The 15,261-nt window shown below is 34.2% G+C and overlaps 2 protein-coding genes across 8 annotated transcripts in view; one reads left to right on the forward strand and one right to left on the reverse strand.

Moving 5' to 3' along the window:
* The window catches only part of LOC130679045 (olfactory receptor 6C74-like), a 266,982-nt gene that overhangs the window by 181,138 nt on the left and 70,583 nt on the right, over positions 1–15,261 (forward strand). For 3 of the 7 annotated variants that reach the window (XM_057486760.1, XM_057486759.1, XM_057486753.1), the window contains exon 1: positions 1,766–1,902. The exons of the other annotated variants lie outside the window; for them this stretch is intronic. The gene's annotated coding sequence lies outside the window, so the exon portion shown is untranslated. Of the gene's footprint in view, positions 1–1,765; positions 1,903–15,261 lie in introns of those variants that run through there. 7 annotated transcript variants of the gene reach the window in all.
* On the reverse strand, positions 1,578–2,587 carry LOC130679286 (olfactory receptor 6C2-like). The gene has a single exon (XM_057487902.1). It carries the CDS (start codon positions 2,526–2,528, stop codon positions 1,578–1,580), a length of 951 nt encoding a protein of 316 aa, XP_057343885.1. The 5' UTR covers positions 2,529–2,587.

The following is a 15,261-nucleotide window of genomic DNA, read 5'->3' on the forward strand; positions in this document are numbered from 1 at the left end:
ATAATTGTTAAGACATGTGACTGTACTATGTTTCACTTTGAAAAGATAATGTTGCTTATTAACTTGTGAACAATGGTAGGAGCCATCCATTGTATGATATATTTCCATTTCAGAAAAGGAAAGTGTTAATAAAAAAGACTTTAAAATCATATGCAATCATTTATTTATTCTTTCTCATATTAATCCTTATTTTTTCATTCTCTTTTGTTATTGAATATCCAAAATCTTCCAATAAAATATTGAGCATTTCTGTTTTTGATTCATCATATTCATTGGGGTGGGGTTTATGCTATTAGACTTTTCAAAGAACTGGCTTTTGAATTTCTTTAACTTATTTACATGATTTCATTTTCTGTCCATAGTAAGTTACATTTCCTATTTAGGTTTTTCAAATTTATTAGCATAAGTTCCTCTCTTTAGGGCTATTTTACATTTCTGTAAAAAAGGAATTCATTTACTATAACTCAATTCATTCTGATACATTGTTTTCAGTGCTGTAGGTAACTTGCTGTGACATGTCTGCATTTCATTGCTTTCCAGATAACAATTAGTTAATCAGATACAAATACCTTAATTTTCAAGGAGTTATATTTATCTGGGTTTTCCAATTCTTTGTATATTTTAATTTAAATTATTATGATAGAATTTAGACTTTATAAGTCTAATTTGTGTTGCAGGTAGGCACTGACTATCAAATACACTGGGAAATGTTCTTCCCTTGACCCACAGCTCTGTAAGCGGCAGACAACACTATTCAGAAAAAAATGTAATCTTTGTGTGAATATGACATGGTTTCTAAATCAGACTTTCTTTGAATGTACCATGATTGTGTCATTCCAAGTTCTCCTACACACTAGTCCCCAGACTTTAATCCTGAGCCTTGAGATCTGTAATCTAACATCTATCCCCTGGTTTATGCTCTCCTGAGTGTCCACAAGTCATTTTATGGATTACTGCTTTTGAAAGCAGATCAGCTGTTTTTAGTTGAATCTTTATTGCTGACACCTTCTATTTACAACTTTGCTATGATTTCAGTTATAGATTCAAAAGAATACTTGTCACATATTTCCCAGTATTTGTTTTCATATTAATATTTATCTCTATTTTCTCAATATTGAAAGTGCTATTTATTGTTTACATTTTAAATTACATGATTATTTAAACATGTTAGTCATTTTGTGTGAAATTATCTTTATTGCATATGTTTTAGTATCACTACTCTGTATATTTTATGAGCTGCAAAGAATTTTACCATGTTTTCCTAATTACTTTTATTATGTATTAATATTAGGAAGTTTATTTCTTTTCAAAATGATTTTTTCAAAGAAATTGACATGCAAAACAATCAGATATTGATTTGAAAAATGAACATACCAAAATCGCATGAGCAGAGTTCATTGGAAGCTAGGTTAAAGAAGTGTTGAGAAAATTAATGTCATTGAAGTACATATGTACTTCATATCCTTAATCTCACAATCATGTAAGACAAACAGATCAAAAACATGTTTTAAAAAACAAGATTCTAAACATGAAAAATAAAATCTCTGGGATCATTTACTAATATTTTTGATATGTTTTTAAAATATTTTATTTTCCTTAGCTGAGAGTATGGCAGTTCTTTTCATTGCATCCTTGAAGGCTTTCTTAACTTGGTTGTTTCTTAAGGTGTAAATAAATGGGTTCAATGTAGGTGAAATTGAAGAAATGAGCAGTGAAACCACTTTGTTGATGGTCACTTCTTCCTTTGCTGTAGGATTTATGTAGATGAAAATGCAGGAGCCATAGGTGATGGAAACCACAATCATGTGGGAGGAACAGGTTGAAAAGGCCTTTTTCCTTTGTTGAACAGAAGGGAATCTGAAAATTGTCTTGATGATGGAAGCATATGAGAGAACTACACAGGTAAGAGTCATATTTAGGGTCAGCACAGCACAGATGATGACTGTCTGTTCCATGGACCATGTATCTGAGCATGAGATTTTCACTAAGGGAAATGCATCACAGCCAAAGTGATCAATCATGTTGGAGTCACAAAATTTTAGATTTAAGCCCAGGCTAAGGGGTGGGATTATTACACATAAACCAGCCATCCAAGAACATATGATGAGAATCCTGCAGACTCTGCTGCTCATGATGATCACATAATGCAGGGGTTTGCAGATGGCCACATAGCGGTCATAGGACATGGCCACCAGCAGGAAAAATTCTGTTACTCCACAGAGGTCGATAAAAAACACTTGGGTGGCACAAGCATTATAGGTAATGATCTTGTCACCTGTTGCTATGTTATACAAGTATCTGGGGATAATGGCAGTTGTGAATGAGATCTCCAAGAAAGAGAAATTTTTTAAGAAAAAGTACATGGGTGTTTTAAGGTGAGAATCCACAAAAGTGAGTGTGATGATCGTCAGGTTTCCAGCTACATTCAGTGTGTAGGTGAGAAATAGAAAGACGAAAATCAGAACCTGCAGGTCAGGGTCATCTGTCAGTCCCAGCAGAATGAATGTAGTTACTGTACCATTTCTCATCACTGACTTCTAACTTCTCTCCAATCTGTATGGAATATTCAGAGAAGATTTCCCATAGGTTATAGACTACTTTAAGTGTTCAAAAATGTAATGTATTCAAACTTATATTTCATTATATATATTATACATTTTATATTTATCCTGTACTTAGGATTTTCCCATATGACTAAGTAGATAGCTGAAGAGTTGTAATTTTATGAGTAGCTAAAATGTCCTTTAGCTGTCAAGAATTATTCCCTGTTCAGAGACAAAATCGATAACCTCGATTTTACATCTTTTCTTGACATTTTGGGTCTTTTCAAAAACAGTGCTAATGTAACTTGGGTTTGCCATACAGAGCCTAGAGCAAACCTTGAGATCGTTTTTCCAAAAAATTTTTGTTGGTGTCTTTTTTAGGTTATGGGTGTTAATTCTTATAAACAAACTTAATGCTGGTCATTTCCACCCCCTCTACACACTCTCTTTTTTCAGAATTAGTAGTTTCTTTAGTATGTTACATTTACTGCTAACAGGTGATGACCGCTTACTCTTTGCCCCTCCATCTGCTGCCAATGAGTTATTTCATCCTGACTGATGCTACACCAGTATGGACTCAAATGTTTCTAATATGAAATCAGTATTTCAAATTTTGAGGATTCCTGACATCAATAATAGAAAGTATTTTCCCCTTTGTACCTAGTTTGTGTTATAGTGGATTCATTTATTTCTTAACTTAGTGTGTTCTTCTCCTACTGCGGCTTGGGCAGAATTGATTGTGACTATTTACCTAGTCCATAATGTTTCCAAAATGAGAAAAATAACTAACACGATCATGGCTTACTCAAAAGTTAGAATCCTCTTAAGAAATTTGCAACTGTCAAGTATTAATATAAAATTGTGCTATAGAATGGTTATTTACATATACATTCATATATATATATACACACACACAATTACATTACATATAATTTTTGCCTCGCACTCATCTTTTCCTTCTATCTTTTCTCCTAATGTCTCAGATGATTGTACATCATTGTGAAACTTTACTGAGGCCTTTCACATTTAGCAATTGATAATGCATTAAAGCATTATTTAACCTCAAATTATATCTGTATTTCTCTAATACACTACAACTTATTTTACAATAGATTAACACTAAAGTGTAATTAACTATCTTTCTAACAAATGTTCAAAATGAACACAAGAGTATGCAATGAAATATTGTCACTTCAATTGTTATGTTATTCTTTTTTGAGATGGGAAGAATGCAAGGGCACACTGATATACTTCTATATACCCCGAAACACTTTGTTTTTAAGTGAGGTTGAATATCTGTCCAAAATTATCCTGATTATATCATATTAAGTTAGATACACATTTATTTCATAACTTATGCATAAAAACCTCCTAGGCAATGACATTTATCTATATAAGAAAATTCATTCTAAAAAAATGACATCTCATAAATATATCTTAAATACATCGAAAATATAGAAATTATCATTGAAATCCGCTTTCTTTTCCAGAGGAAAATAGAACCTAGATCTTAAAAAATGAATTACAATCAAAGAAACAAATTTTATCATACTCACTCTTTGTTTTGTAAATTGGAGCTTCTGTTAGTTGTTTAAACATGGCAATATTAAGACTGCAGTGTTGAAAGTGATATTTTTATTAAAGTACTTATAGCCTCACACTCATTGACATGTCTGACTATGCAGAGAACTCCATGTGTTTCCATATCCAACAAGTTGGACAGACTTGCTGAGAAACTCTTTCCACTGGTGGAAGAGATTAATTTTAAATCATCAAGGCAGACAGAAATGTTTTTGTAATGTTAAATATGACTTTTCTTTTTAATTTTCAGAAAATGCAACTAGGTGAAAAAAACAAATGGTCCTTGGTGACCTAGGATCAAGAGTCATTAATTAATTTTCTGTGTAAAGTTTGGCAAAAACCCAAGTAACACAGGCTTCAGTGGGGACCAGGTCCTTGGAGACAGGAGGACGTTAGAGCAGCATTTGGCCTGGGCCAGGAGGAACACTCTGTCATTTAATTTACACAGTTCATGTTTTATAAAACTTCTCCATTTAGTAATTCATTTGGAAGATTGTAATTCTTTATCACATGAATTGTTTATTATTAAATAATTTTAATCAGAAAGCAAAAGGAAAACTTTATAAATTACTTAAAGTTACTACTTAGATGATAGACTTTATCCTTCCATATTTTTCTTTTGCCAAATATACTAACCAATGCATAAGAATTTTCAGCCATATCTTATAATTGGCTTTTATGGTTGTATAGCAGTATGAATGTGCTTAGTGCCCCTGATTTTTATACTTCAAAATGGTCAAAATGATAAATTTTATGTCATGTATATTTCCCACAATGAAAGAACATACTTTTATATATTTAAATGTATGTTCATTTATTATATAATGTTAATTTGCTTTTCCCAACCTTTCAGTATTAATATTAGCTATATATATATTTTGGCAATTTTAAACTAATACCTGAAGTAAATATACAATGTTCTTTATTTTCCAGTTATCAACCCATTCTATCAAAAGCATTTTCATACAAATTTTTTGCATGTGCAAGAATAATTGATATAAGTGAAATTTCTAGATAAAAATGTGATTTCTCTTATGAAAATTTGAATATTATGTTATATGATTATTTTGTCAAATATTTGCCACAATAATTATGTTTTAGTGCACATTATTATTTTTATTTTGATGCCTAATTATATCTTGTTTTTTCAAATATGTATGTATTTTAAGATTATAATGTATTTTAAAGGGTCAATATGGATTTCTGGCATGCAGTTCATGGTTATATACAGAAAAATGTCTTAAAATATTTTAACAGTGTTACTAAGATATAATTGACATTCAGTTAATGGCACATATTTGAAGTGCACAATTGGATGTTTTGACATCACCCAAAGCATCACCACGATGACAGTAATAAATATGTTCATCATTCCCAATAGTTTTCTTGCATCCCATTTTGTCTGTCCTGCCTGCATATTCCCCTCTGCTGTATCCCGGCCAACCCCTCATCTGTTCTCTGTCATTAGAGATTAGATTGCATTTTCTAGAATTTTATATGAATGGGATCATACAGTATGTACTAACGTTTCACCTAGCTTATTTCACTTAGCATAATTTTTTTATTCATCCACATTACTATGTGTATCTGTAGTTCATCCCATTTATTTCTAAGAGATATTCCATTGTGTGGAGTTGGCTTACTATTCACCTGCTCAGAGATATTTTGTCATTTCAATTGTAAGGCACTGAACAAATAAAGCTGCTATGATATTCATGCAAAAATCTCTCTAATGACATATACTTTCATTTCTATTGTGTAAATACATAGGAGTACAATGACTGGCTCATATGGAAGGTGTATATTTAACTTTTTAAGAAACTACCAAAGAGGTTTCCAAATCAGTATTATGATTTTACATCCCACCAGCAGTGTAGGAGTGTTTTGATTGATCCACCTCCTTGGTATGCTCAGTCTTTATTCTTTTATACATTCTAGTAGTGCTATCTCATTGTGATTTTATTTTTTGTATGCATATATGCTAATACTGTTGCACATCTTTTGGTGCATTTAGTTGCCATCTGTATATCTTCCTTGGTAAAGTGTTTGTTTAAATCATTTGCTTTGTTTTATGTGTTTTGTTTTCATTGAGTTCTGAGAGTTCTTTATGTAGTCTGGATCAAGTCTTTTATCAGATATGTTATTCACATATATTTGCCTCCAGTTTGTGGCTTGTCATATTCTTAATAATGTCTTTTTAACAGCAGAATTTCTTAATTTTAATGAATGACATTTAATCATTTTTTAAATTATCATGCTTTAACTAAAATATTTATAAAATCTTAATATAAAAATAGTCTGTTTTCCCCTCCAAGTGTTAGAGTTTGTTACATACGGTCTGTGATTAATTTTGCCTTATTTTTGTAAATTTATTTATAAATAGCACAAGATAAATAGCAAAATTCCTTTTTAAACAATATGGCTCTCCATTCTACCAGGTCATTTTGTTGAAAAGACTAACCTTTCCCCAATGTTTTTGCATTTCTATGAAAATACCAGTTCACCATAAATATAAGGGGTTACTTCGGAAATTTCAGTTTACTTCCACTGAACTATTTCACTATATATACACCAATATTGCAGCCTTTTATTACTCTAGCTGTATATGTGTTAAATAAAAGGATAAGTCCTATAAATTAATTTTCTTTGATTATTCTAGTACTTTTGAATTTCCTTATGACTGTTATAATCAGCTTGGCAATTTTTTTATTGTTTATTTTATTTGATGTACAGTTGACATACAATCGTATATTGATTTCAAGTATATAACACTGTGCTTCAAGTTACCCATATTATTAAATCCTCACCACAACTAGTGCAGTTACTACCTGTCAACACAGAAAGATGTTACAGAAACATTGGCTGTATTCTCCATGCTGTACTACCATCCCTGTGTCCAAATTGTTTTTGCCCTTTTATCCACCTCATGTTTTCCATTCATCTACCCCAACCCCTCCCCCATGGTAACCACAGTCACTTCTCAATGTCTATGAGTTTACTGCTATTTTGTTCATTTTGTTTTGTTTTTATAGTCCTAGAATGAGAGAAATCATATGGTATTTTTCTGTGCCTCGCTTATTTCACTTAGCATAATATCCTCTAGGTCCATTCATGTTATCACAAATAGCAGGGTTTCTTTTTTTTTATAGTGGATCACTATTACATTGTGTATATGTCCCACATCTTCTTTATTCATTCATCTATTGATGGACAGTTTGGTTGCTTCTATCTCTTGACTGTTGTTTATAATGTGGCATAAACATAGGGGTGCATATATCTTTTTAAATTAGGGAATTAATTTTCTTCAGGTGAATTCCTAGAAGTGGAATTACTGAATCATATGGAATTTCTATTTTTATTTTTTTGAGGACCCTCCATACTGCTTTCCACAGAATCTGCACCAATTTGCATTCCCAGCAGTAGTGTAGGAAGGTTCCCTTTTCTCTACATCCTCACCAACACTTGTTATTTCCTGTCTTCTGGATAGGTGCCATTCTGACTTATGTGAGGTGATATCTCATTGTAGTGTTGGTTTGCATTCCCCTGATGATTATTGAAGTGGAGCATCTTTTTATGTGCCATTGGTCATTTGTATTCTTTCTTTGGAGAAATGTCTGTGCAGGTGTTCTGCCCACTTTGTAATCAGGTCGTTTGTTTTTTTGGTATTCAGGTGTATGAGTTCTTTATATATTTTGGATGTTGAACCCTCATCAGATGAATCATTTACAAATATATTCTCCTATGCTGTAGGTTACTTTTCTATTCTATTGATGATGTCCTTTTATGTACAGAAGACTTACTTTGAGGTAGTCCCGCTTGGTCATTTATTTTGTTTCCCTTGCCTAAGGAGATGTGTCCAGGAAAAACTTGCTCATGCTTATATTCAAGAGGTTTTTGCCCATGTTTTCTTCTAGGAGTTTTATGGTTTCATTTCTTACATTTAGGTTTTTCAATTGAAGTGTACTTTTGTGAATGGAGTTAGATAGTAAATCAATTTCATTCTCTTGAATGTAGCTGTCTAGTATTCTCCACAACAGTTATTAAAAAGACTGTCTTTGCACTATTGTGTATTTATGGCTCCTTTATCATATATTGACTGTATATTTGTGGGCTTATATCTGGGCTATCTATTCTGTTACATTGATCTATGGATCTGTTCTTAGGCAAGTAACATACTGTTTTGATTACTGTAGCTTTGTAGTATAGCTTGAAATCAGGGACCATAATACCTCCAGCTTTGTTCTTCTTTCTCAGGATTAATTTGGTTATTCAGGGTCTTTTGTGGTTTCTTATGAATTTCACTATTATTTACACTAGTTCATTGGAAAATATCAGTATTTTGATAGGGATTACATTGAATCTCTAAATTGTTTTGGGCAAGGTGGTCATTTTGACAACATAACATAAATTTTTCCCATCCATGAGCATGGTATAGATTTCCATTTATTTGAGTCTTCTTTAATTTCTCTCATCAGTGTCATAGTTTTTAGAGCACAGGTCTTTCACCTCCATGATTAGGTTTATCGTTAGGTGTTTTATTCTTTTTGTTACAATTGTAAATGAAATTATTTTCCAGATTTCTCTTTCTGCTAGTTCATTATTAGTATATAGGAATGCAACAGATGTCTGTATTAATTTTGTATCCTGCAACTTTGCTGAATCCAGTTATTAGTTTCAATAGTGTTTTGATGGAGTCTTTAGGGTTTTCTATATATAGGATCATGTCATCTGCAAATATTGACAGTTTTACTCCTTCCTTACAAATTTGGATGCCTTTTAACTCTTTATCTTCTGATTGTTAGGACCCCCATTACCATATTGAATAAAAGTGAAAGGACATTCTTGTCTTATTTGTGATCTTAGAGGAAAAGCTTTCAACTTTTCACTATTGAGTTTGATGTTAGCTGTGGGTTTCTCATATATGGCCTTTATTATATTGAGGTATGTTCCTTCTATGCCCATTTTGTTGAGAGGTTTTATCATGAATGGATGCTGAATATTGTTCAGTGCTTCTTCAACATTTACTGAGATGATCATAAAGTTTTCATCTCTTTTTTTGTTGCTCATGTGGTGTATCACATTGATTAATTTATGAATATTGTACCATCCTTGCATACCTCCAATAAATCCTACTTAGTCATGATGGATGATCCTTTTGATGTATTTTTTAATTCAGTTTGCTAATATATATATATTTTTGAATAGTATTTTTTTTATTTTGTTATCATTAATCTATAATTACATGAAGAACATTATGTTTACTAGGCTCTCCTCTACCCCAAGTTCCCCCAACAAAACCCAGTACAGTCACTGTCCATCAGCATAGTAAGATGTTGTAGAATCACTACTTGTCTTCTCTGTGTTGCACAGCTGTCCCCTTTCCCTCACCCTCCACACTATACATGCTAATCATAATACACCCTTTCTTCTTCCCTGCCCTTATCCCTCCCTACCCTCCCATTCTCCCCATTCTCTTTCCCTTTGGTAACGGTTAGTCCATTCTTGGGTTCTATGATTCTGCTGCTGTTTTGTTCCTTCAGTTTTTCCTTGTTCTTATACTCCACATATGAATGAAATCATTTGGTATTTGTCTTTCTCCGCTTGGCTTATTTCACTGAGCATAATACCCTCTAGCTCCATCCATGTTGTTGTAAATTATAGGATTTGTTTTCTTCTTATGGCTGAATAATATTCCATTGTGTATATGTACCACATCTTCTTTATCCATTCATCTACTGATGGACACTTCAGTTGCTTCCATTTCTTGGCTATTGTAAATAGTGATGTGATAAACATAGGGGTGCATCTGTCTTTTTCAAACTGGAATGCTGCATACTTAGGGTAAATTCCTAGAAGTGGAATTCCTGGGTCAAATGGTAAGTCTATTTTGAGCATTTTGAGGAACCTCCATACTGCTTTCCACAGTGGTTGAACTAATTTACATTCCCACAAGCAGTGTAGGAGGGTTCCCCTTTCTCCACAACTTCACCAACATTTGTTGTTGTTTGTCTTTTGGATGGTAGCCATCCTTACTAGTGTGAGGTGATATCTCATTGTGGTTTTAATTTGCATTTCTCTGATAACTAGCGATGTGGAGAACCTTTTCATGTGTCTGTTGGCCATCTGAATTTCTTCTTTGGAGAACTGTCTGTTCAGCAACTCTGCCCATTTTTTAATTGGATTATTTGCTTTATGTTTGTTGAGATGCGTGAGCTCTTTATATATTTTGGATGTCAAGCCTTTATCATATCTGTCATTTATGAATATATTCTCCCATACTGTAGGGTGCCTTTTTGTTCTATTGATGGTGTCCTTTGCTGTACAGAAGCTTTTCAGCTTGATATAGTCCCACTTGTTCATTTTTGCTTTTGTTTTCCTTGCCCGGGGAGATATGTTCATGAAGAAGTCGCTAATGTTTATGTCCAAAAGATTTTTGCCTATGTTTTTTTCTAAGAGTTTTATGGTTTCATGACTTACATTCAGGTCTTTGATCCATTTTGAATTTACTTTTGTGTATGGGGTTAGACAGTGATCCAGTTTCATTCTCTTACATGTAGCTGTGCTGTTTTGCCAGGACCATCTGTTGAAGACACTATCATTTCCCCAATGTATGCCCATGGCTCCTTTTTCATATATTAACTGACCATATATCTTTGGGTTAATATCTGGACTTTCTATCCTGTTCCACTGGTCTGTGGGTCTGTTCTTGTGCCAGTACCAAATTGTCTTGATTACTGTGACTTTGTAGTAGAGTTTGCAGTTGGGAAGCATGATACCCCTGCTTTATTCTTCCTTCTCAGGATTGCTTTGGCTATTCGGGGTCTTTTGTGGTTCCATATGAATTTTAAAACTATTGGTTCCAGTTTGTTGAAAAATGCTGTTGGTATTTTGATAGGGATTGCATCGAATCTGTAGATTGCTTCAGGCCGGATGGCCATTTTGACAATATTAATTCTTCCTAGCCAAGAGCATGGGATGAGCTCTCATTTGTTAGTGTCTTCTTTAATTTCTCTTAAGAGTGTCTTGTAGTTTTCAGGGTATAGGTCTTTCACTTTTTTGGTTAGGTTTATTCCTAGATATTTTATTCTTTTTGATGCAATTGTGAATGGAATTGTTTTCCTGATTTCTCTTTCTATTGGTTCATTGTTAGTGTATAGGAAAACCACAGAATTCTGTGTGTTAATTTTGTATCCTGCAACTTTCCTGTATTCCGATATTAGTTCTAGTAGTTTTGGAGTGGAGTCTTTAGGGTTTTTTTATGTACAATATCATGTCATCTGCAAATAGTGTCAGTTTAACTTCTTCTTTTCCAATCTGGATTCCTTGTATTTCTTTGTTTTGTCTGATTGCCGTGGCTAGGACCTCCAGTACTATGTTAAATAACAGTGGGGAGAGTGGGCATCCCTGTCTTGTTCCTAATCTCAGAGGAAAAGCTTTCAGCTTCTCACTGTTCAGTATGATATTGGCTGTTGGTTTATCATATATGGCCTTTATTATGTTGAGGTACTTGCCCTCTATACCCATTTTGCTGAGAGTTTTTATCAAGAATGGATGTTGAATTTTGTCAAATGCTTCTTTAGCATCTATGGAGATGATCCTGTGGTTTTTGTCTTTCTTTTTGTTTGTGTGGTGGATGATGTTGATGGATTTTTGATTGTTATACCATCCTTGCATCCCTGGGATGAATCCCACTTGGTCGTGGTGTATGATCCTTTTGATATATTTTTGAATTCGGTTTGCTAATATTTTATTGACTATTTTTGCATCTACATTCATCAGGGATATTGGTCTGTAATTTTCTTTTTTGGTGGTGTCTTTGCCTGGTTTTGGTATTAGAGTGATACTGGCTTCATAGAATGAGTTTGGGAGTATTCCCTCCTCTTCTATTTTTTGGAAAACTTCAAGGAAATTGGTTATTATATCTTCTCTGTATGTCTCATAAAATTCCGAGGTATATACATCTGGCCTGGGGTTTTTTTTCTTGGGTAGTTTTTTGATAACTGCTTCAATTTATTTGCTGGTAATTGTTTTATTTAGATTTTGTGTTTCTTCCTTGCTCAGTCTTGGAAGGTTGTATTTTCCTAGGAAGTTGTCCATTTCTTCTAGGTTTTCCAAGTTCTTAGCATATAGGTTTTCATAGTAGTCTCTAATAATTCTTTGTATTTCTGTTGGGTCCGTCGTGATGTTACCTTTCTCCTTTCTGATTCTGTTGATGTGTGTTGATTCTCTTTTTCACTTTGTAAGTCTGGCTAGAGGCTTCTCTATTTTGTTTATTTTCTCAAACAACCAGGTCTTGGTTTCATTGATTTTTTTTTTCTATTGTTTTATTCTTCTCAATTTTGTTTATTTCTTCTCTGATCTTTATTATGTCCCTCCTTCTGCTGACTTTAGGCCTCATTTGTTCTTCTTTTTCCAATTTTGATAATTGTGATGTTAGACTATTCATTTGGGTTTGTTCTTCCTTCTTTAAATATGCCTGGATTGCTGTATACTTTCCTCTTCAGACTGCTTTTGCTGCATCCCACAGAAGTTGGGGTTTTGTGTTGTTGTTGTCATTTATTTCCATATATTGCTGGATCTCCATTTTAATTTGGTCATTGATCGATTGACTATTTAGAAGCGTGTTGTTCAGCCTCCATGTGTTTGTGAGCCTTTGTGCTTTCTTTGTACAATTTATTTCTAGTTTTATACCTTTGTGGTCTGAAAAGTTGGTTGGTAGAATTTCAATCTTTTTGAATTTACTGAGGCTATTTTTGTGGCCTAGTATGTGGTCTATTCTGGAGAATGTTCCATGTGCACTTGAGAAGAATGTGTATGCTGTTGCTTTTGGATGTAGAGTTCTGTAGATGTCTATTAGTCCCTCTGTTCTAGTGTGTTGTTCAGTGCCTCTGTATCCTTTCTTATTTTCTGTCTGGTGGATCTGTCCTTTGGGGTGAATGGTGTGTTGAAGTCTCCTAAAATGAATGCATTGCATTCTATTTACCCCTTTAGTTCTTCTAGTATTTGCTTCACAAATGCTGGTGCTTGTGTGTTGGGTGCATATATATTTATAATGGTTATATCCTCTTGTTGGACTGAGCCCTTTATCATTATGTAATGTCCTTTATCTCTTGTTACTTTCTTTGTTTTGAAGTCTGTTTTGTCTGATGCTAGTACTACAACACCTGCTTTTTTCTCTCTACTGTTTGCATGAAATATCTTTTTCCATCCCTTGACTTTAAGTCTGTGCATGTCTTTGGGTTTGAGGTGAGTCTCTTGTAAGAAGCATATAGATGGGTCTTGTTTTTTTTTATCCATTCCGTGACTCTATGTCTTTTGATTGTTGCATTCAGTCCATTTATATTAGGGTGATTATCGATAGGTATGTACTTATTGCCATTTCAGGCTTTAGATTCATGGCTACCAAAGGTTCCAGGTTACTTTCTTTACTATCTAAGAGTCTAATTTAACTCACTTAGTATGCTGTTACAAACACAATCTACAGGTTCTTTTGTATTTCTCTTTTTTCTTCCTCCTTCATTCTTTATATATTAGGTATCAAATTCTGTACTTTTTGTCTATCCCTTGATTGACTTTGGGGTTATTCAATTTAGTTTTGCATTTGCCCCACAATCAGCTCCTCCCCCCTCCCTATCATGGTTTTATTACCTCTGGTGACAGCTGTCCAACCCTAGGAACACTTCCATCTAGCAGTCCCTCCAAAATAGACTGCAGAGATGGTTTCTGGGAGGTAAACTCTCTAGCTTTTACTTATCTAGAAATTGTTTAATCCCTCCTTCAAATTTAAATGATAATCTTGCCAGATAAAATAATCTTGGTTCCAGGCCCTTCTGCATCATGGCATTGAATACATCCTATCACTCCCTTCTGGCCTGTAAGGTTTCTGCTGAGAAGTCTGATGTTAGCCTGATGGGCTTTCCTTTGTATGTGATCTTATTTCTGCCTCTGGCTGCTTTTAACAGTCTGTCCTAATCCTTGATCTTTCCCATTTTAATTACTATGTGTCTTTTTGTTGTCTTCCTTGGGTCCCTTGTGTTGGGAAATCTGTGGATCTCCATGGCCTGAGCAACTATCTGCTTCCCCAGATTGGGGAAGTTTTCAGCAACTACCTTCTCAAAGACACTTTCTGTTGCTTTCTCTCTCTCTTTTTCTTCTGGTATCCCTATAATGCGAATATTGTTCCGCTTGGATTGGTCACCCAGTTCTCTCAATATTCTTTCATTTTTAGAGATCCTTTTTTCTCTCTCTGCCTCAGCTTCTTTGTATTCCTCTTCTGTTGTTTCTATTTCATTGATTGTCTCCTCCACCGTATCCAACCTGCTTTTAATACCCTCCATCATGCTCCTCAATGATTGGATCTCGACCTGAATTCATTCCTGAGTTCTTGGATATCTTTCTGTACCTCCATTAGAATGTTGATGATTTTTATTTTGAACTCCCTTTCAGGAAGAGTCACGTGGTCCATATCATTTAAATCTTTCTCGGGAGTTTTATTAATTTTACTCTGGACAAGTTTCCTTTGGCATTTCATGTTTGTATATGGCGCCCTCTAGTGTCCAGGACCTCTATTCTGGAGCTGCCCAGCCCCTGAAGCAACGTCGGGGGGCGCAGGGGAGCAGTACTTGTACCCGGTTCGGTGAGGTCTGCTCTTTTCTACAGGTGTATGCAGTCTGACTCTGTCCTCTTTCCTGTTGCTCTCAGGATTAGTTGAGCCAATTAAATTTTCTAATTGTATCCAGTTTTAGGAGGAAGCCTCTGTTTCTCCTCTCATGCTGCCATCTTTAATCCATCAAGCCCAGTTTCCTTATATTTTGTTGAGGATTTTTGCATCTATGTTCATTAGGGATATTGGTGTATAATTTTCTGTTTTGAGTGTCTTTAGTTGTTTTGGTATCAAGGTGATACTGGCCTCAAAGAATGAATTTGGAAGTATTCCCTCCTCTTCCACTCTTTGGAATACTTTCAGAAGGACGGATGTCAGCTCTTCTTTAAATGTTTGGTAGAATTCAGCTGTTAAGCCAACTGGTACTGGAGTTTTGTTTGTTGGGAGGTTTTTGATTACCAATTCAATTTTGTTACTGGTAATTGGCCTGCTCAGATTTTCTGTTTCTTCCTGTCATTCATTAAGGTTGTACTT

This window comes from Manis pentadactyla, chromosome 10 (genome assembly GCF_030020395.1).
Source record: "Manis pentadactyla isolate mManPen7 chromosome 10, mManPen7.hap1, whole genome shotgun sequence".
Classification (NCBI taxonomy): Eukaryota; Metazoa; Chordata; class Mammalia; order Pholidota; family Manidae; genus Manis; species Manis pentadactyla.